General features: G+C 37.7%; 3 protein-coding genes across 4 annotated transcripts in view; 1 reads left to right on the forward strand and 2 right to left on the reverse strand.

Moving 5' to 3' along the window:
- LOC107583201 (ribonuclease H2 subunit A-like) overlaps positions 1-806 on the reverse strand; it is a 4,533-nt gene extending 3,727 nt beyond the window's left edge. The window contains exon 1 of the mRNA XM_016269336.1: positions 744-806. The gene's annotated coding sequence lies outside the window, so the exon portion shown is untranslated. The remainder of the gene's footprint in view (positions 1-743) is intronic.
- LOC107583203 (peroxiredoxin-1-like) lies at positions 42-6,832 on the forward strand. Of its 2 annotated transcripts, none has more exons than XM_016269342.1 (6): positions 42-89; positions 2,790-2,910; positions 3,128-3,281; positions 4,177-4,299; positions 5,360-5,490; positions 6,402-6,832. In XM_016269342.1, exons 2-6 carry the CDS (start codon positions 2,808-2,810, stop codon positions 6,482-6,484), a joined length of 594 nt encoding a protein of 197 aa, XP_016124828.1. In that variant the 5' UTR covers positions 42-89; positions 2,790-2,807; the 3' UTR covers positions 6,485-6,832. The 2 variants fall into 2 exon arrangements, with proteins under 2 accessions (XP_016124828.1, XP_016124827.1); XM_016269341.1 differs by lacking the exon at positions 42-89 and adding an exon at positions 261-340.
- A 3,263-nt stretch (positions 6,833-10,095) lies between these two features.
- Positions 10,096-16,892, reverse strand: LOC107583235 (transcription factor jun-B-like). Its single transcript, XM_016269382.1, has 4 exons — positions 16,796-16,892; positions 16,465-16,523; positions 11,139-11,478; positions 10,096-10,925 (listed from the first exon to the last, which is right to left on the reverse strand). The coding sequence occupies exons 1-4, from the start codon at positions 16,890-16,892 to the stop codon at positions 10,096-10,098; spliced, it is 1,326 nt and encodes a 441-aa protein (XP_016124868.1).
- Positions 16,893-19,925: the final 3,033 nt, after the last annotated feature.

Raw genomic sequence — 19,925 nt, forward strand, 5'->3', positions numbered from 1 at the left:
CCTCTCTCTCTCTCTCTCTCTCTCTCTCGTGAGTTCTGCAGCAGGTCTCGCGGCTGTGAAGTGAAGTTTCGCACCCGCGTTCAGAACAGGTACGGCTCAATGCGGACACATTGCTTTTTTGCAAAGGGTTATTTACATGCACAAATGCTAGTTAGTAGACTATAAAAAAAAAAAAAAAACTAAATGTATTGTTTTTTAAAATGTTGCCTGATGCGCTAAAGCGCGTGGCTCCTCCTCTCTCTCTCTCTCTCTCTCTCTCTCTCTCTCTCTCTCTCTCTCGTGAGTTCTGCAGCAGGTCTCGCGGCTGTGAAGTGAAGTTTCGCACCCGCGTTCAGAACAGGTACGGCTCAATGCGGACACATTGCTTTTTTGCAAAGGGTTATTTACATGCACAAATGCTAAATTAATATTTTTTGCAGATTATTACTAAACAAAAGAGCGCGTGGAAAACGCCTTTGCTGTTTTCGGTTTTTGCATGTTCATATTTTAATAACTGTTTGACATATCTTAACGCATTTAAATGTATTTATTGTATCATACTGTAAATCTTAGTTGTTTCCACTGTTGTTGTTCTCGCAGTATCACACTCCACTGATCTGGCTTAGCTCGCGTGGCTAAGCGGCTAAATAACTCTCTGAATACATTACTCGTTTTAATGTCGTCTCTGTCAAGTATGCATCATATGCATATCATGTTTGCCACGCTTCCAGACACTGTATATCATAAGTGAACGGGCCTCTTACCAGTTATAGCAAAGCCCTATGTTAGCGCACTCGTCTCGGCCTTCTCGAAGTTAACCCGTTTTCATCTTTTTTCCTGCAGTTTGCAGGGCAAAGTCTCGGAGGGTCGTTGACCGTTCATGTATTTTCTAGGGGTGGATACTATCAGCTTTTTGCAGAGATACTGAGCTGACAGCCGCTATCAGTGTGTGCAGTGTAATCGACCTGAGCCAAGTTCACTTATAAAACGCGTTAAAGTCCCTCTTTTAAGACTAGAACGCACTAAAATGCTCATGCATTTGGTCTGAAGCTGAATGATGATGACTTGGGTTTTAATCAACTGACTATCATGTGACCTGTGTGTGTGTGTGTGTGTGTGTGAGTGTGTGTGTGTGTGTGTGTGTGAGTGAGTGAGTGTGTGCATGATTATGTGGTTTATGAGGACACAAATTTGTATAATAACATGGGTATGACATAGGTATTACAACGAGAAGGTGATTTATGAGGACATTTTCAGTGTCCCCGTAATTCAAAAGGCTTATAAATAATTCAGAATGAGTTTTTTTGAAAATCTAAACATGCAGAAAGTTTCCTATAAGGGGTATGTTTAGGGGTAGGGTTGGTGTAGGGCAATAGAAAATACGGTTTGTACAGTATAAAAACCATTATGCCTATGGAGAGTCCCCATAAACCATAAAAACAAACCTGTGTGTGTCTGTGTGAGATTTACTGCAAAGCCTTTGAATATATTATGAACTGATACTCTGGTTCAAACATTAAAAGTTACTTACCTTGCTTCTTTTTGTTAGATTAGAATCTCTGTTTCCTGTTCACATTTCAGAGCTAATATTTTGAGGCAAATATTTTATTTATTTAGTCATTTATTAGACGCTTTTATCCAAAGCGACTTACAAATGAGGGCAACAGAAGCAATCAATTGTTGTATTAAAACAACTAAAAACAGATCCAAAACTAAAAGCTGAAACGTTATAAATACTACCTATACACATTTTAAAAATAAAGAGATTAAATAAAAATGACAAATGCGTACACCCAAATTTCAAAACTTAACATTTAAATGAAAAACAACAAAATAAAGCTAAAAACAATTCAAAATATTAAAGAACAAAAGGTATAAGAGTATAATAATGATTCTGACATAACACTAAGCCAAACACCAAAAAAACAACTACATGTGTGTACGTACATCCACACACACGTACATATACTGTATATGTGCATACACATTTATAAATTCAATATATATATTATTCCATTTCCATTTAGTTTGTTGATTAAAATAACTCAAATTAAATAAAACTAAAAACTTAATAAAAGACCTATACAGACAGACATAATAAATTCAGACATAATTGAACTAAAATTAAAATAAATAACAAATACAAATCAAATGACAGTAGTTTATCAGTAATCCTAAAAAATGACACTGAGGCAAATACACATGCTAAAAAACAACAACTTACTTACACATAGTAAGAAATGGTTATAAAAACTGAAACAGAAGCGAAACAAGTAATAGGAATATATAAATAAATAAATATAATTTGGTAAATGACTTGAAGGCATAACTAACGCAAAAATGAACACTGTCATCGTTTATGCACGCTAAATTTGTTCCACGTCTGTATGAGTTTGTTTCTTCTGGTGATAGAATGTTGGTAACCAAAAAGTTTTTGGTTCCCATTCACTTTGTATTTTTTCCATACTTTGGAAGTCGTTGGAGACCTTCAACTGTTCTTCAAAATATGTTTTTATGTTCATCAGAAGAAAGAAACTCATACAGGTTTGGAACAACTTTGACAGCTTTACACATAAATTCAATCATTTTGCTATTTAGTCTATGTTTTTGTCTGCTGTCCTGGTTCCACACACACACACACACACACAAAAAAAAATGTTTTTTTGTTTTTTTGAAAGTGTCAAAAAAATTGTTTTTTAATTTGAATAGCTTTTAGTTTGTAATAAAATGTGTGGTGGAAGTACTAGTAGCAGGAACAACAATAATACTAATATGTTTGATGTTCTTCTTGAATATGTTTTGGTCACCAGTGACAAGCAATCTTCAACATGTCTTCTGGAAACGCTAAGATCGGTCAGCCTGCTCCTCAGTTCAAGGCCACAGCTGTGGTAGACGGACAGTTTAAAGACATTCAGCTCTCTGACTACAGAGGTGAGCATCAGACACTCCACGCGAGGTGTTTTGCAGATTAGGACGAGAGTATACTAAATGTCAATCTAAACTACTTTTGCTTTCCATTGCATCATCATGATACTAGCCATCAAACACCACCTGTCTGTTTCTTATTGAACTCTGCTAACCACTAACTGGGTTACAACTGTAACCTGTTTTTCACTTCATCTTTATTTTCCCTCCATTTCTTCTTTAGGGAAGTATGTCGTGTTGTTCTTCTATCCACTTGATTTCACCTTTGTGTGTCCCACCGAGATTATCGCGTTCAGTGAACGGGCCGCTGAGCTCCGTAAAATCGGCTGCGAGGTCATCGCTGCTTCCACCGACTCTCATTTCAGCCATTTGGCATGGTGAGGATTCTGCTTTTATTCCTACGTCTTCCACAGCTAAAGGGTCCTTACTTAATGTTGTAATATATCAAGCACCTTTATTATAGTAGCTAATTTATTATAGATCAATAGTGCCAGTGGTCAAACATTGTACATTAGTTTTCACTGTTGGTTTTTCTCTTGCTTGTGAACGTGATTCTTAGCAGGCTTTCTATGGTTTCACCCAGTTAGTGGTTATCTTCTATGTTCTCCTAAACAGCCTGGCTTTGATAAGAGCTTCTATAGTGTGTTAGAGAGGCACAGATAAGGAAGGGTGTAGTGCTTTATTAGTTCTAGAAATTGTCCCCTAAAGTCGTATTGACTTTTATTTAGAGAGCATTAATATTTACACTTAACAAAATTTTTAGGTCAGACTTTTCTAAAAACTAATAATAGTAATATAATAATTTTAGGTTATTTTGAAAACCTAGACGTTTCTAAGAGTAATAATAATAAATTAAAAAGAGAACCTTTTTAGGTTTTAAAAATCCAGACTTTTCTAAGCGGAAGAATTAAATTAAATTATTTTAATAATTTTAATTAATTAATTAGTTGATTCATTTCTATGTTTTAAAAACCCAGACTTTTCTAAGATACATAATAAATCATTTTTAAAAAACTAGGTTTTAAAAATCCAGAGTTTTAAAATAAATACATATTTAATATATATTAGGAATATTAATATATTTATATATTAAATATGAATATATTGATATCATTCTATATCTGTATTTAGCATCTTGCTGGAAATTCAGTGAAAAAAGTTAAATCTGAAATAACCATGAGGTATAACCATGTCTATGAAACTATAATCCAGTGAATTAAACACTTTATAAATCAAACTCCTGTGACATGACTGTTGGCTTGTTCCTGATAGGATCAACACACCCAGGAAGCAGGGAGGCCTCGGCTCCATGAACATCCCGCTGGTGGCTGACCTGACTCAGTCCATCTCCCGCGATTACGGCGTCCTGAAAGAGGACGAAGGCATCGCCTACAGGTCTGTGACGATGTGCTCATGTTTGCACTGGTTCAGTTAAACTACAACTACTTAACCCCTCTTGCTTGCCATGTTTGATTGCAGCAGGAGATAATGATCAAGTGTGCTCGATAACGTCCACGTGTTCTGCAGTGCAGGCAGGGTACAGGAACCATGAGAAAAAAATGAACTGTTTGTTAAAAGGGTTTTATTGCACATTGGAATTTTCGATCAAAATGTTCAGTCGCTGATTTTAAATGCGTGTTCCTGGTTCAAAGTTAAGCATTTGACACAGTGTTGACGCACAGTAGTTCAAAAAGCTTTATTCTGTGATTATATTATATTATACTCTTCAGAAGTTTGGAATTTAAATGAACTATTTTATATTTGAATATAGATTTTAAAATGTAATTTATTCCAGTGATATACAGCTGAATTTTCAGCATCATTACTCCAGTCTTGAGTGTCACATGATCCTTCAGAAATCAGTATAATATGCTGATTTGCTTCTTATGAAACATTGATTATTATCACTGTTGAAAACAGTTGTGCTGCTTCATATTTTTGTGGAAACCGCAATGCATATTTTTTTTGGGAGATTTTTCTGATAAATAGAAAGTGCAAAAGAACAGCATTTATTTAAAATGCAAACCTTTTGTAAAAGTTTAAATGTCTTTATTGTCAGTTTCGGTCAATTTCATACGTCCTTGCTGAATAAAATAATTTATTTCTTTAAAAAAATAATACAAATCTTACGGTCCCCATACATTTTTGTTTATGAAAATAATATATACACTGTATATGAGCTGCAAATTTGCCGCAAGTCGTTTTCCTTTTTGAAGTAAAGTGGGGATACTTTCAATTATTTATTTACTTGTTACTTTAACTGAGGAACCTTTTTTTCTCTCTTTTTTTTAGTAATCAGCATTCAGTGAATTCTTAGTGCTTAACTTGAATTGCAGCTAAAACATTGCTTTAATGGTGAAAAACTCATTTAACAGCAGTCATACAGATTTGATTGTGAACAGAATAAATTGCCTTACAAACAGTAAGTTTTCTGTGTCTTGTCCTGCTCCCGCAGAGGTCTGTTTGTGATTGACGATAAAGGCATCTTGAGGCAGATCACCATCAATGACCTGCCGGTGGGTCGCTCGGTAGACGAGACGCAGAGACTGGTGCAGGCCTTCCAGCACACCGACAAATATGGAGAAGGTGAGTGAGACGGGGCTCTTTCAGAATGGCCTGTTTATCTTGAGTGGACCGCATGTGTAAACCATGCTCTAAAATGCTTTGTGATCCGATCACTCAAACCACATTTGGAGGTGATCAAAGACATGTGACCACATTGTATTTGTGTTGTAAACACAGATGCATCCTGATGCCAACAAAGAGATGTTTACTTGCATAACACAAAATTATACTGCCAAAATTAGGGTTTTAAGCCCATACTTGTACTTTTTTTTTACTTAGTCACATTACAGCTGTTCCAGGTGACATCCTGGTGATTTACCACAGAAAACAATTGACTCGTCCTTCGAGTTTGGGGTTATCAAGATTTTTTTTTTTTCATTAAGCAAGGACGCATGAAATTGATTGAATGTGACAGTAAAGACATTTTACAAAGACGATTTCTATTTCATTTTCCTTTAACATTTTATCAAAGAATCCTAAAAATGTATTATATTTGTCCGCAAGTACAGGAGGCAGCAACTGTTTTCAACATTGATAATAATCAGAAATGTTTCTTGAGCATCAAATCAGCACATTAGAGTGATTTCTGAAGGATCACGTGACACTGAAGACTGGAGAAAGGATGCTGAAAATTCAGCTTTGCATCACAGAAATAAATTGCATTTTAAAATATTTTCGAATAAAAATCGGTCATTTTAAATTGTAATAATATTTCAGAATTTTACTGTGTTTGCTGCAGTTTTGATTAAATAAATGCAGCCTTGGTGAGCAAAAGAGACTTAAAAATCGTACCCACCCCAAACTTTTACTGTTATTGTGTGTATTACTGTAAGTATGACCATGAAATGCTCACATAAGGTGATGCCAAAATATTCACTTTCAGTCTCCACTTTTCAGAGGTTTAAAATAACATGTCTGTCTATTTTCTGTAGTTTGTCCTGCTGGATGGAAACCAGGAAGTGACGCTATTGTTCCAGATGTGCAGAAGAGCAAGGAGTTCTTCTCCAAGCAGTAACAGTCCTGCCGTATTTCCCGGATCGTGCTCCCGTTCAGTGGGACGCTAGAGCACTTAACCTTAGCCTGAGAGTTCTTGAAAAGTTGTCTAAGCCAACGTAACAAACTCTTTGCAGTTTAAATGCACTTGTTAGACCGATTTCTTTTCTTTTCCATTGTCTGAAGAAGCTGTTGCAGTTAGCATCTCCCATGCACTGAAATATCTGTAGTTTGTTTTCAACTCTAGTTTATCGGTATTACATATTTAGTACTCAATGAACATTTGATTCATTTTGATAACATTTTGAAAGTTGTTTAACATTCTGGTGGTCATCAATATCTGTGAAATAAACGGGCTGTTATTGTGTGACGGTGCAGTTCTCTTATTTTTACCAACCTATCTCAGCTGTTGTGTTTCAGATTCATTACAAATTATGCAGTTTATGAGATTTTGACTCTGACTATAGGTTCATCCATCCAGAAGTTTTCACAACTCAATAAGGAGCATGTAAACCGCTTTACCGCTCAAATATTAAATAGGTTTTTACTAAATAGTGCATTTGCAATAATATGAACTGTGCATCTCTGCTTGTAATTGTCCAGGCAAACTATATTTGATAATGGACCAGTATTATTTTGATACACTATTGTAGTTTTTGTTCATATTTTAAATTAGATTTTTTTTATATTTTCGGTTTTCATTTCATTTTATAGTTTTAGTAATATTGTGTTTTAGCTTTTTTTTTCTCTCCGTTTTTTTGAAATATACTTATTCATTTTTATTTAGAATATTCAGTTCGTTATTTTAGGTTAGGTTCAGTTAGTTATTTAACTTCAAGTTAAACTAAAGGAAAATGTGAAATGTAGTCTGAAGTAAATAACGAAGTTTATTTAAATTTTTTTTTTTAAATGATTTTAGTTTTAAATAACTATAATAACACCGTAATGGACATTACCACAAATGCTTTTGGTAGAGCTCGAATTGAACCGGAACATGTCTCAAGATTGGACAAATCAGACCGGTAGGTGGCAGTATTTCATTACATTTGGGAGAAATAGCTCAGGAGCAACTTGTTCTTAAAGGGATAGTTCACCCAAAAATGAAAATTCTGTCATCACTTACTCACCCTCAAGTAGTTCCAAACCCGTATAAATGTCTCTGTTCTGCCGGACAGAAAGGGAGATATTTTGAAGAAAGTTTGTAACCAGGCTGTTTTGGGGCACCATTGACTTCCATAGTAGGAGAAAAATATACTTTGGAAGTCAATGGTGCCCCAGAACTGCTCTGTTTCCCACATTCTTCAGAATATCTTCCTTTGTGTTCTGCAGAACAAAGACAGTCATACAGGGTTGAAACTACTTGAGGGTGGGTACATGATGACAGAATTTTCATTTTTGGGTGAACTATCCCTTTAAGAGCCCTCGGCAGCAGTAGGCCTAGTAGAGCAAGAATAATTTGGGCCTATAATTGATTTCAAGGCAGATTTAATGTCAATTAAGCAGAGGTCTAAATGATGTACTTGCGCAAACAGACGTCTGATGATAAAACACTCAAAGGAAATCAAAACGTCAAGCATTTGTCACTGATTTTTAAGCACTTGTTAATGTTTGATAATCTGGAACTAGTTAAACCACAAGTGATTTTGCTGATCTTGCTTAATTTGTGTTATTTTCTACATCAAAAGGGAACGTCCTCAAGAGAACGTTTTGTTCAGAGAACATTCAAAAGTAAAATTCCCATAATGTTTGTAATGATAAAATAGAATGTTTCCAGTGTTTGTATTAAAAAATAAAAATAAAAAGTTTTTTTAATAAAAATGTGTCGAAATGGACGTTTTAAACTTTCAGAGAACATTCAGAAATGCGTTTTCATACTAGTTAGAACGTTAGAAAAATTTTCTTAAAGCAGCACTACGTAACTGTTGGCGCTCTAGCGGTTAATAAACAGACCTGCACACATCCCGCGGAAGAACATTCCAACCGGAGCTACTTCTCTAAGTTTATGTCTATGGCGATTCACGCAGGTATGTGTTCCTCCGCAGCGGTGACCAGGCTACAATAGTCCAAATATAAGTACTTATTATTATAAGTGTACCGGAGTGATTCGGAATAAGACAAAAACGCGGTTTGGAAGATGAATTCGTGATGTACTCGCTCATTATATACATTTAGCAAATTTTGAACACAGAAAAAGTTTCATAGTGCTGTTTAACTGTCATCGTCCCACCTGTGGGACGTTTGGCGCTCTTTTTTTGTGTGTCTTTTTTCTCTATCAAATCTTTTAGTAATCATCATAAATCATATATCATTTGAAAGCTTAGAAGCCCAAGATTCATCCCGTGAAAACCATTTCGAAATCAGACATTGCGTTACCATGGAAATGGTACTTTAAAATCTTTTGGCGGTCTCCTCCCCCTTAGTGGGCGGTGTCAAGTGTCATATTCCAAAATGAATTACGGTCTTTTAGAATCAAAACTTTTTATAATCTTGACAAAAAACATATCATTGGAAAGGTCTGAGTCTCAGGATATATATAATGCAGATAGAAGTAATATTGACAGAGAAATCTAGACATTTGTGACAGAAAAATGCATTAAAAAAATTCAATGGAGTTTGGATGGCACCCGGTGGCTGTTTGTGGGATAACACCCTAATTAAAATCTCACAGGAACCTCAATTTTTTTCATATCAACTTCAAATTTGGAACATAACTTATTTAGACATAAGGCTATACCTTTATACCAATTTTAGAGTAAAACCTGATATGTAAAATATTTATCTATAAAATAAAATAAAATTTATATAGTGCATTTTCTTTACAGTAAATTTAAACTACTATAACTTTTTGATACTTACATTTTTTTTTTTAAATTCCACTTTTGCGATAATTTGCTGGTTTTCTTCTTTAAAAAGAGACCAACCTTATGTCTGTATTCCAAAGTGTTCATAAATTACAATAATTAAAGTTTGGATAGTGCACCTGCATGCCTATTTAAAAAAATGGGGGGTGACAGTTAAAGGGTTAAAACACTTTTGTTAGCTGAGAATGGGATTGACAACAATGCCTTTTTCCATACTGAAAAGCCCCCCCAGCATATATTAAAAATGTTAATATATGCTGAGATAGAGCTATGAATATAATGTTGATATTCTGTAAATATCTTGTTTTTAAACTAATATGATGTTTTCAAACTATGTGATGGCGACGGTTGATGCTTATCCTGGGACATCACTTCAAGTCTTTTTAATAAAATAAAATGTCCACTAAAACCTAAAAATAGGCCATTACAAAATTAAATAGCCTACAAAACACTAGCTTTTATTTATTTGAATCAAAATGTGCTTATTTGGGTAGAATTGTGTCCTGACATGATATATGGATTTCATTCCTTTGATGTGTGATATCAAATAAAGTCACCATCTGGACTGTCTATGCCCAGGTACAGTTTGCTGTAGATGTGTTTACATTCAGTAGGATGAAGATAGAATTAGTTCTAATGTCGAAAGAATGAAAGAATCCCTCATAAAAGTGTTGTGTTTTGTGGCTGACTAAACTTAAGAAAATTGGCAACTTGTGACAGAATAAAGCATGTCACAAAACGTGGGTCTGTGGTTTTGGCACTGGACAGTTCATCAAAACTCCCTCAGTAGGGAGGCGGTGCTGGACAGTCCGGCGTTATCCGACTTGAGAACTTTCACTTTGTCCTCCAGCCTGGAGATGCGCTCCAGCTTCCGTCGCCGGCACTTGGTGGCCGCCAGCCGGTTCCTGTGCTTTTTGCGCTCCGTTTTGATGCGCTCCTGGTCCTCCATGTCGATGGGGGACATGGGAGGAGAGCCGTCGCTGCTCTGCAGGTCGGGCACGGTCTGTGGCTCCTCTTTAAGCGCAACAAGTCGCTGCGGATGATGGAGCGAGTGCTGAAAATGGTGATGAGGGTGCGTCGTTGCTTGGTGGTGGTGGTGGTGGTGATGGTACTGTTGGTGGTGGTGAGGCAGGTAGCTGATGGTGGCTGTCGGGTAGTTGGCCGCGGGTGTGAGGTTAGTGTTAGGATTGCTGCTGTTCAGGGTGGTGTACACGGGCGTCTCCGGCTGCAGGGAGGCGCAGAAGACGGACGACGCGGCCGAGCAGGATGACACGCCGCCGGCTCCGATGGACACGTTCGGCGGGGGCATTTGGTTCATTTGGTGGAGCTCGTCCAGCGCTTTCACGAAGCCGTCCGCGAAGCCCTCCTGCTCTTCTGTGATGCCCCGGCTGTACAGATACTGCCCCGGAGTGGGTGATGTGAAGACGCCGCTACCGTTCTGGATGATGAGTCTCTCCAGCTCCGGAGAGGCGAGTTTCAGCGAGCCCACGTCTCCGGTGTAGAAGTCGCTTTCGGAGCGCAGGGACTTGAGGTTCCGGTAAGGTTCGGCGAAGCCCACGCTCATGTTCTGCTTTAGGAGCTTGTAGTCGTGCAGGGCAGCGTCTGGATGACCATAAGCAGAAAGAAACGAGTCGTCATGATAAAACGGTTGCTCCATTTTTGTTGACATGTGAATAGAAATTACGTTGGAGGTTTTTGAGTTGCCTGTACACTTTACTGCCCGCAAATCTGGTTCTCTCCGTAATATTACATGAGGCAAAAAAGATGTCAAAGAGAAAAGAAACTTCCAAAATAGTTTGAACAACTTTACTGTACCAAGTCGACAGGTGTTTTCCCTTGACAGCTGATGTCCAAAAAGTGCTTTTTCGCTGTTGCAGTTATTTACAAACTGTCGTACGCGTAGTCTCCTGCCTCGGTGCGCACTCGCTCTCAGAAGACGCGCCTCGGAGCCTTTTATACTCTGCGTTCCGTGGGCGTGTCCGGGAGAAGCGCGGCCTCTGATTGGACGAGAGTTTGTTCCGCTCCTCGAGCTGTCAGACGAGCGATGACGTTGTTGCCAGGAACCGCTGAGATTGAAAACAACGCTGGAGGCGAGAGAGCAAAGCTGAAGGGAGACTGCGCTCCTGTTTTTGTTTCCACAGACAAGACGCAAAAACTGGCCGCAAGAGTTACATAGGCACATTTAAGAAAATGTTCCCATGGCCAAGTAAACAGAAACTCTGTTGTGGTCTTGAGAAAAACAATTTGAAGACGGCGTTAAAGGATCATTGGTATAAGCTTTGAAGTAGCATATACAAAAATTAAAATATTCATTATTTTCTTAGGAGATCTTATACGGAATGTTCAAGCAGCTCTTTTACGCACAACGAAAGTGGACGTGATTTTAAATGTCAAGCTCTAAATACATTCCTTTAATTTAGGTGGCACATCTAAACTGGCCATTTAAGTAAATACAGGATCGCAAGATGGGATTGGATCATTTTAACCCAGATTAATGTGTCAGGGCTATCACATCACCCAGGGGCCTTCAGGAGGTACTCATGTACTGTAAAGCATACTAAGCTTCATGAGTAACATAAAATAAAGACGCCAAATTAATTAAGAGAATATATAATGCAGGTTTTTTTTTGAGGGCATTGCATTTGAGTACTTTGACGTACTGTCTCATATAATGAGCAAAACATGAGTAAAAGTAGACCTTTCTCATAGAGCTTTAAGAGTCTGATCCCACAGATAGACTTATTAAATGTCTTTAGAGAGTCTTACTTTCAAATATAAGCTTTAATCATAGCTCTTTATTGATCAGGAATAAACTGACTCATGATTTGGCAACTGATATCCGCCCCATATATGGGCAAGACTACACAGTAGTTCCTCCCTATGAACGACCGGGAAACCTCTCCCATGTTGGCCTGATTCCAGAGGCAACGCCTCCGCACATGGAGAGGTGGAGGAGGGGGAGTACACTTGAGAAGACAGATAGAAAGGCAGCACATACACAACATGCTGTCGAAGGAGTGTGAGGTTGAAAGCCCATGTGACAAGTTAATGTGAACTAAAATTCAGTACAGTCCTGTTCTCTCATCATACTCTCATACTATCCATACAGACATTCAGGGGAGCTATAGCATATACTAGGTCAGGACACAATGGTGCTTCACACCTGTGGTGTGGGAAGACATTCACACGACCACATACGAACACCTGTTTAGCAGTAAAAGAAAGCCACGGCTGTCTCCTCAATATGCTAATAAGACTGAATCATCACTGACTGGGCCTAAAGCCAGGTGCAAACCCATGTTTCGTCATTCGGCAGCGGTGCGTTTCACCTATATCTTTAGGTATATCACACTCCTGTCAAGACTGACACTCAACTTCTGCATTGAGTAAAACATCTGAAACTATGTTAGAAAACAGGCTTTTTTCCAACGAATGGTCAGCGAAAAAGGGTAGTTTATCTTCCAGCATCAGGAGGTCAGACTAAATATTATGTGATAAAATTGTAAGTGATTAGAAGCACAAGACCTTAAGAACCGCAGGGCATGTCAGGCCAGCCACGGGGTCATCAGCAGGGAGCCACCCATCACAGATGTTGCGCCCCTGTGATAGTATAGTATATATAATTTTTATCACTTGGGTAGGCAATATTTACAATCCTGTTATCAAATTTTGAAGTATGTCTAGATATAAAACCCTGAATGCAAACTTTCTTGCAATAAATACTCAATAAACATTAATTACATTTATATTTAAAGGGATAGTTCATCCAAAAATGAAACATTTTGTTTACTCACCCTCATGTCATTCCAAACCTTTATGAATTTCATTCTCTGCTGAAACACAAAAGATATTTTGAAGAATGTTGGTAAGCAAGCAGTTCCTGGTAGCCATTGACTTCCATAGTATTTTTATACCATGGAGGTCAATGGGGACCAAGGACTGTTTGATTACCAACATTCTTTAAAATATCTTGTTTTATTTTCAGCAGAAGAAAGAAATGAATACAGGTTTGGAACAACTTAAAGGGTGAGTAAATAATGGCAACATTTTCACTTTGGGTTAGCTATACCTTTACAACAAACAAACAATAATAAAAAAAATGTTTGCAATCATACAATTTTATATTGTCCATGCTGACAATATAAAATCGTAAGGTTATTCAGAATATAAGATTATTCTGTACACTAGCACTGCTTCTCGCGTCCTCTGAATAATGTTTCTGAGTGACTATGATTCACTGACAATGATCTGTGTGGACTTATTTTCACTTTGGGTTAGCTATACCTTTACAACAAACAAACAATAATAAAAAAAATGTTTGCAATCATACAATTTTATATTGTCCATGCTGACAATATAAAATCGTAAGGTTATTCAGAATATAAGATTATTCTGTACACTAGCACTGCTTCTCGCATCCTCTGAATAATGTTTCTGAGTGACTATGATTCACTGACAATGATCTGTGTGGACTTTTAGTTGTGTCATCAGCTGAGATCAGGGTGGAGGTCATTCTTCAACTTTAGGGTCGCACGCATTCTTCAGAGCATGATGCTGTAACACCATGGTCACAGGTTTGTGAATGCACATACTGATAAAAATTCATATTTTACATTTATGGATGTGCATATCTTACATGCACTGTAATGTAAATGTCCAGTTTCAGTAGCTAGACATATTTTTTTGCATCATAATAAATGATACAGCCAAGCAGCTCATATTTTGATTCCACTGTCTAGCACAATAATGAGCACGTTTTTTTTTTCATTTCAAAATTAGGCCCAGTTTGTTTGTTCATGAATGAGCCAGTCATAGTGAAAGTGTGAGGCTAGAGAAAAAAAAGACAAGAAAAAGATACACATCCAACCGTAACCATGTGGTAGCACAGAGAACAGTGGCTTCCGTCTCACTTCTTTGATATCTTTAAATCAAAATGGTTACACAGGAAGCTGGCTTCCTCTCTCTTCATTCCACCACCACAAAGTTCAATTCCTATTCTAGATATCATTCTTTTTAAGAATTTACTGTATCACATATCAGTCTTTTATAGATTTTATGATATTTGCTTTACTATTGTTTTTCTTTTTTCATATATGTGTAGATGGGCCATTGTATCACCTCATTCAGCAATCATTACTGAAGGTCACAAAAAGGCTAAAACCTTTGACCTTTTAGCCACAGGATGGTGGTCGTGGGCCTTATTCATTGATATTTATTCGCATTCCTCGGTTTGTTTTCCCATCAAACAGCTTTCGATATCAGTTGATCCCACTCGCCTGACGTCAGACGTCTGTCAGTTTCATCACACCCAAGTCCATATCAAAGTGAATTACACAGAAGAGTTCCATTTTCTTTGAAGGCAGACCCACATGAGAAGTTGGAAACCGGCTGTAGAACAATACTTCCCCTTTAAAAAACTGAGATATTTCTCATTTATTTTCATCACGCTTACTGGAGATTCATGCACACATATTTATTCAGGCTTCATGTAAACAATTTCCTCGTAAGTGTCATTTTTTCCTGATTGAAAGGATAATCTGGGTTGACAGACCGTAGTTCATGGCAGTGGAGAAGGTATGGCTTGGGGTGAAAGAGAAAAGCTGATGAAACAGTACGCCTGTGGTCATATCAGTCAAGCTGGTGAACATGCCGCCTGTGGCTCACCCGAGAGAGGGAACACTTAAATTTGTTCACCAACTATTAGCACATCACTGCCAGAGCGGACGGAATGTTCCCGAGATAAAAGGCAGGCAGCAAGATTTCCAAACACTCATTCTAGGAGTCTGTAGCAGATGCTTCAACTCTCTGTTTCAAAAACAGCTGCTTTTCACAGGTACTTTGAAGTCGAATAGAAAACGCGTGTTATGCTTGTGGCGATTCCCCTAATTTTCTAGCATTTGTGGGTCGTGAAAGGTCACTTCTGAGCTCTTCTGAGCAACCACGGATGTCAAGCTCCAAAAAACATAATTAAAAGTAGAGACTCATGCACTATATTCTAAGTCATATAAAGGTTCTGTACAGTAGAGCATGGCACTAACAGTGCCAAGGGCTTGTGTTTCATTCCCAGGGAATGCATGAACTGATACAATGTAGACATTCAGTGCCTTTAAGTTTCTTTGAATAAAAGCATCTGTCAAGTGAGTAAATGTATAACTACAGAAGACTTGAAATATGTGTCTGTTGCACAGACTACTTTAATGGGGCCTTCCTTTTTGTCCTTTCGGAGTTTGGTAGACATGGATGTGAAATGTTGTTGGATGGCGTACTGAAAATGAAAGCACTCACAAAATGGCTCATGCAGTTACACACTTGATACAAACTTCTAAGGCATCTAGTCATAGTTGAGTAAGGAAACTAGGGACATTTCCTATAGTTCAAAAAAGTCCAAAACATAATTGGAATCTTACTTGTTATTTTCTATGAATTAAAAAAACAGGATAATAAATGTTTGTATGTTTTGGTTTTTAAATCGTTGTGAGTTCCATATACTATTATTAATTAATAACTATGATATTTGTGAATCAAACTCTGTCTCTAATTAACTTAAATGCAATTCACCAAAATCACAGTGTAAAAAAAAAAGAGTAACCATTGCAAATAGATCAGAACAGTATTGTATTGCAACAAAATTTTGACTTTACAAAAATAAACATGAGAATTTATTATAAATAAACCTGTATTTATTATTTTTACAATATACTGTACATATAAAACAATTGTTTGAATTTTCAGTGTTATTTTCTGTTTGTACTTTTGTAATTGGATCTTTGCTAACTCTAATTAAGCTTATTATTTTTGCATTTTAGACTCATTGTGAGCACAAAGTATGTGCTTTGTGTATGTGCAAGTGTAATTGTTGAAAATGCAATTGTTTAGCTGATTCATTTTTTTACTCATATTGGGGTGTACTTTCACCCACATGATATAGCTAAGATGTGTGTGGGGGAATTGCTCCGTTGTAACTTTCTGGATTGTTTAAAATTGTGTGGAAAACAATCCTGTCACCTGTACAGGCCCTGCTATATAGTGCATTCAAACCGTATTACTTCAATTTAACATGGATAGTCAGTATGAAAGGACATCAAAAAACAGGACTGTCCTCTGTAAACTATAGTCGAGCACTTAACAAGCCAGCGGATACCATCTCTTTGTCTTCTTGGGCAAGGTTAGTGTTAGGATCAGCACTGAGCCGTGAGAGGCCTGTAGGAGTCATGAGTCAGGTAAAAGTGACTCTTTCTGTCCCCACGGGCAAGGAGAACAATGTAAAAGTCTCGCTTGTACGAACTGAAGAACAGCATCATATAAAGAAACTTTTGAGTTAGCTAGACTGTTAGTGCTAACAGATGGCTATTAGCATTTAAAACTCAAGCATCCCCCCTTTTCACCACCCAGGCCCTCATTATCCTACTGTGCGTCAGGGGTCTGTTGTGTCCGAGGCTAATCGCACTAATGAATGCTCTGCTAATCGGCACTCTGTGACTGCGCGGGAACAGCCACATAGCTGCAGGTGATACGCAGAGGAGCCTCGTAGCAGTCGGAGACCTTTAGCAGAAGGCACACAGATGTCATCAGGATGAATGAGATTGGCAGGAAAAGGCCGTGCCGCGCTGCCCTGGCACTCGAGGGCACGTGCAGACAGACAGGGTGCATATGGATGACAATGAGGAGGGGAAATATTTAGAGAGCACGAGTGAAGCCACTTGATGACAAGCCAGACGCCAGATAAATAGGGTGAAATGTTACCCAGTTTTTACAACAGAGATGATACGATCGCAAGATTTTTTTCTCTTCTTTTACTGCCACAATGTGAAATATTCCACTTGAATATATAGGTTAGGTTTAAGAAAAGTATAGTTTAGTTTCAAGCATTCATATATACCCCGTTGATGTTTGCCTGCAATTTCTTCATTTAAATGGCGTCGAGCGCACTCATGTGATCTGGTGTGTGCACAAGCTTTGACAGATTTTTAGTGAATACGACTTAAACTTCCGTCTAGTTTTCACTCAAAGCAGTCGAATAAATTTTGAAGACTTGGAGTATTGCACAGGAATCCAATGGACTACATTTGTGTGTGTGTTTTAGGGCTTGAAAAGTTCACCAGTCTCATCATCACTGATGAAAAATCCGATGAAAACGTCATGTGGTTTTGGAGGGAAATTATGGTGAGTACCTCAAGTCCAAAAGCTTTTCTACTTTCCAAAAAGGGTATTACCAAAAATAAACATGTCAAAAGAAATATATAAATAAAAGCGACAGCTTTTGAGTTCTAAGGGCGAGCATTCTGGCACAGAGACATTTTTAGCTTAAGTATTTAGCATATAAAGATGTCTGCAGGCATGGTATCTGCTGCATGTAGGTATATTTGGAAACTGAAAGCATTTTGACTGAATACGTTTTGGTTCTTGTGGGTTTTAGGTCATCTTTTGAAGGCAATCACATGTAATCACACATTCATCTTCTATGAATTATTTTGAACCTTAAAGAAAAATATGTCTGTGGTAAATAATCTGAATTGCTATAACGTGCCAGAACTTGTTAGGAGTGAATTCCAGACTGTGTTGCACTATTTATTGGCATAGATTCTGGGAATTATAAGGAGCTGTGCCAAAAAACAATGATCACGAAATGCTGTCTTTGCTCCACCCAGTTTGATAAAGGTTCTGTTTATATAGCTGTTCCTTTAAATCATTTCTGCCTGTATTTACTAATTTGATTGATTTCCACCATTTTTGGAATTTAATAATCACATTTTCTCTTATTTAAAGGTCAAAAGTCAAGTATTGTTTGACCAGGTGCTCAGGAATGACAACGGCAGGTCACCAACAGGTCATGAAAAGCGATGTCATTTTGTCATTTTCTGTGAGATCAGAGTGTATCAGTGAGTGTTTATTTTTTTGTGTGTGTGTGTAACATCCCACACACACCCAAGCAAATCGCATCACACACATGCGAGAGACTATTCATACTATTGAAAGCACAGTCACTGTTTGTGTTCCCTTAATTTTCTCTTTCTGTGACACCCCCAGGGTTGGCTCACACCAAATGCTGAAATCTTAACATAGGTCTTCCCCTTTGTAATGGCATGACTTTTGTTTCAGTTGCGTATAAAGGTGTTTTAGGTGCAATAAAATGACGTCAGACACTTTTAAAAGGCTTTGAATATTTTCAGACAGCATTGCTGCTAGCTGTTATGCGAACAACTTAGTGTTGGTGTAAAGAAGATTTTCTGAGTGGCAGCCATTGCAACTGACAATGCAAAGTAAAGTGTCTTGAAATATATTCAGCTCTCTGAGGTGTTGGTGATTTCCCTCTGTGGTGGTGCGCTGTTAGTGAAGTTTCACTTGAATGCTGTTGGTAACTGTAAATTGTAGTACGGACATGCATATGACTGCATGCACACTTTTGTAGGAATGTTTTATATTCTTTCCATCCCCATGCACATAGTTAGCATAGACAGAAGCACATTGGTCTTTATTTAGGGCCACAGTGTTGCATCATACAGAGTTGCAACTACAGTTTTTCACTAATCCTACACCCACACAAAGAGAAAGGAAACAAAAGAGGAAAAAAAGGAAAAGAAAAACAGAAACATGCTCTTCGACCACCCCAATTAGCCATTAGTCTGGCTTTTTTTTGTTCATAGCTCTGGAGTGCTTCCTCTTTTGAAAAATTAGCAGAAGCACAGAAGCACGTGTATGTTCCAGCACAGCCCTGACTACAAACACAAGAACACACCTTTAATAAACTGTTTAATGTATTAGGATGCAAAGGTTTCATATTGCATTATTAATCCAAATTACATGCAAAGAAATTGTAGAATGGGAATTGCTTGCCTGAGCTGGTTTGCTGGTCTTAATTTGTCTCCCAGCCTAACTGTCAGCTGGTTTTAGGGTTCTTTTCCTTTTCTGAAACCATCTAAGACCAGCTAAGCAACTTAGGCTGGGTAATGTCAAGATATGCACATTTTTTAGCAGGAACTGGTATTGAATAAGTAAATACAGTCGGTTTTTCTTCTTTCCTGATATACATCCAAGACAATGACTGCCGAAAAAGATAAATGTGCCGAAACAGTGCCCTCTGACACATCTCGTTTTATCACTTATCTTCTTCGTGTTCTGCAAGTGAGATGCTCAGATGACCCGTTTGATTGTGTTTTCTGGCCCTCCAGACTCATCAGTCCATATTATAAAACAGTGAAAGCCATTTCCAGAAACTAGTGTTAACTCACTTCCCTGCAGATGGGTTTCAAAGAAGTGTGATTGTGTATGTGCGAGAGTTTGATGTATAGAGAGAGAGAGAGATGTTTGGAGGAAGTGTGGTTGGCCAGCCTGCACGCATTGCATTTAGGTGATGCATGTGAAAAAGGATACACGCACACACATACATAGGCTATATATATATATATACTGCGCAATGGAAGACAGAGCATTCAGAAATGAGATGTTGGAGACTAAATGTGATCCACATGACCTAATAACACAGTGACATGCCAAAAAAAATGCTACATTTTTCTGCTAATTGTCCTTGAAATTTTGTCCAATCTTCATCAAAATTGGCACAGATGACAACGCCACCTAGTGGTCAAAATAATCACAAAAACG

This window comes from Sinocyclocheilus grahami, unplaced genomic scaffold, assembly GCF_001515645.1.
Source record: "Sinocyclocheilus grahami isolate Dianchi unplaced genomic scaffold, SAMN03320097.WGS_v1.1 scaffold51.1, whole genome shotgun sequence".
In the NCBI taxonomy this organism is placed as follows: domain Eukaryota; kingdom Metazoa; phylum Chordata; class Actinopteri; order Cypriniformes; family Cyprinidae; genus Sinocyclocheilus; species Sinocyclocheilus grahami.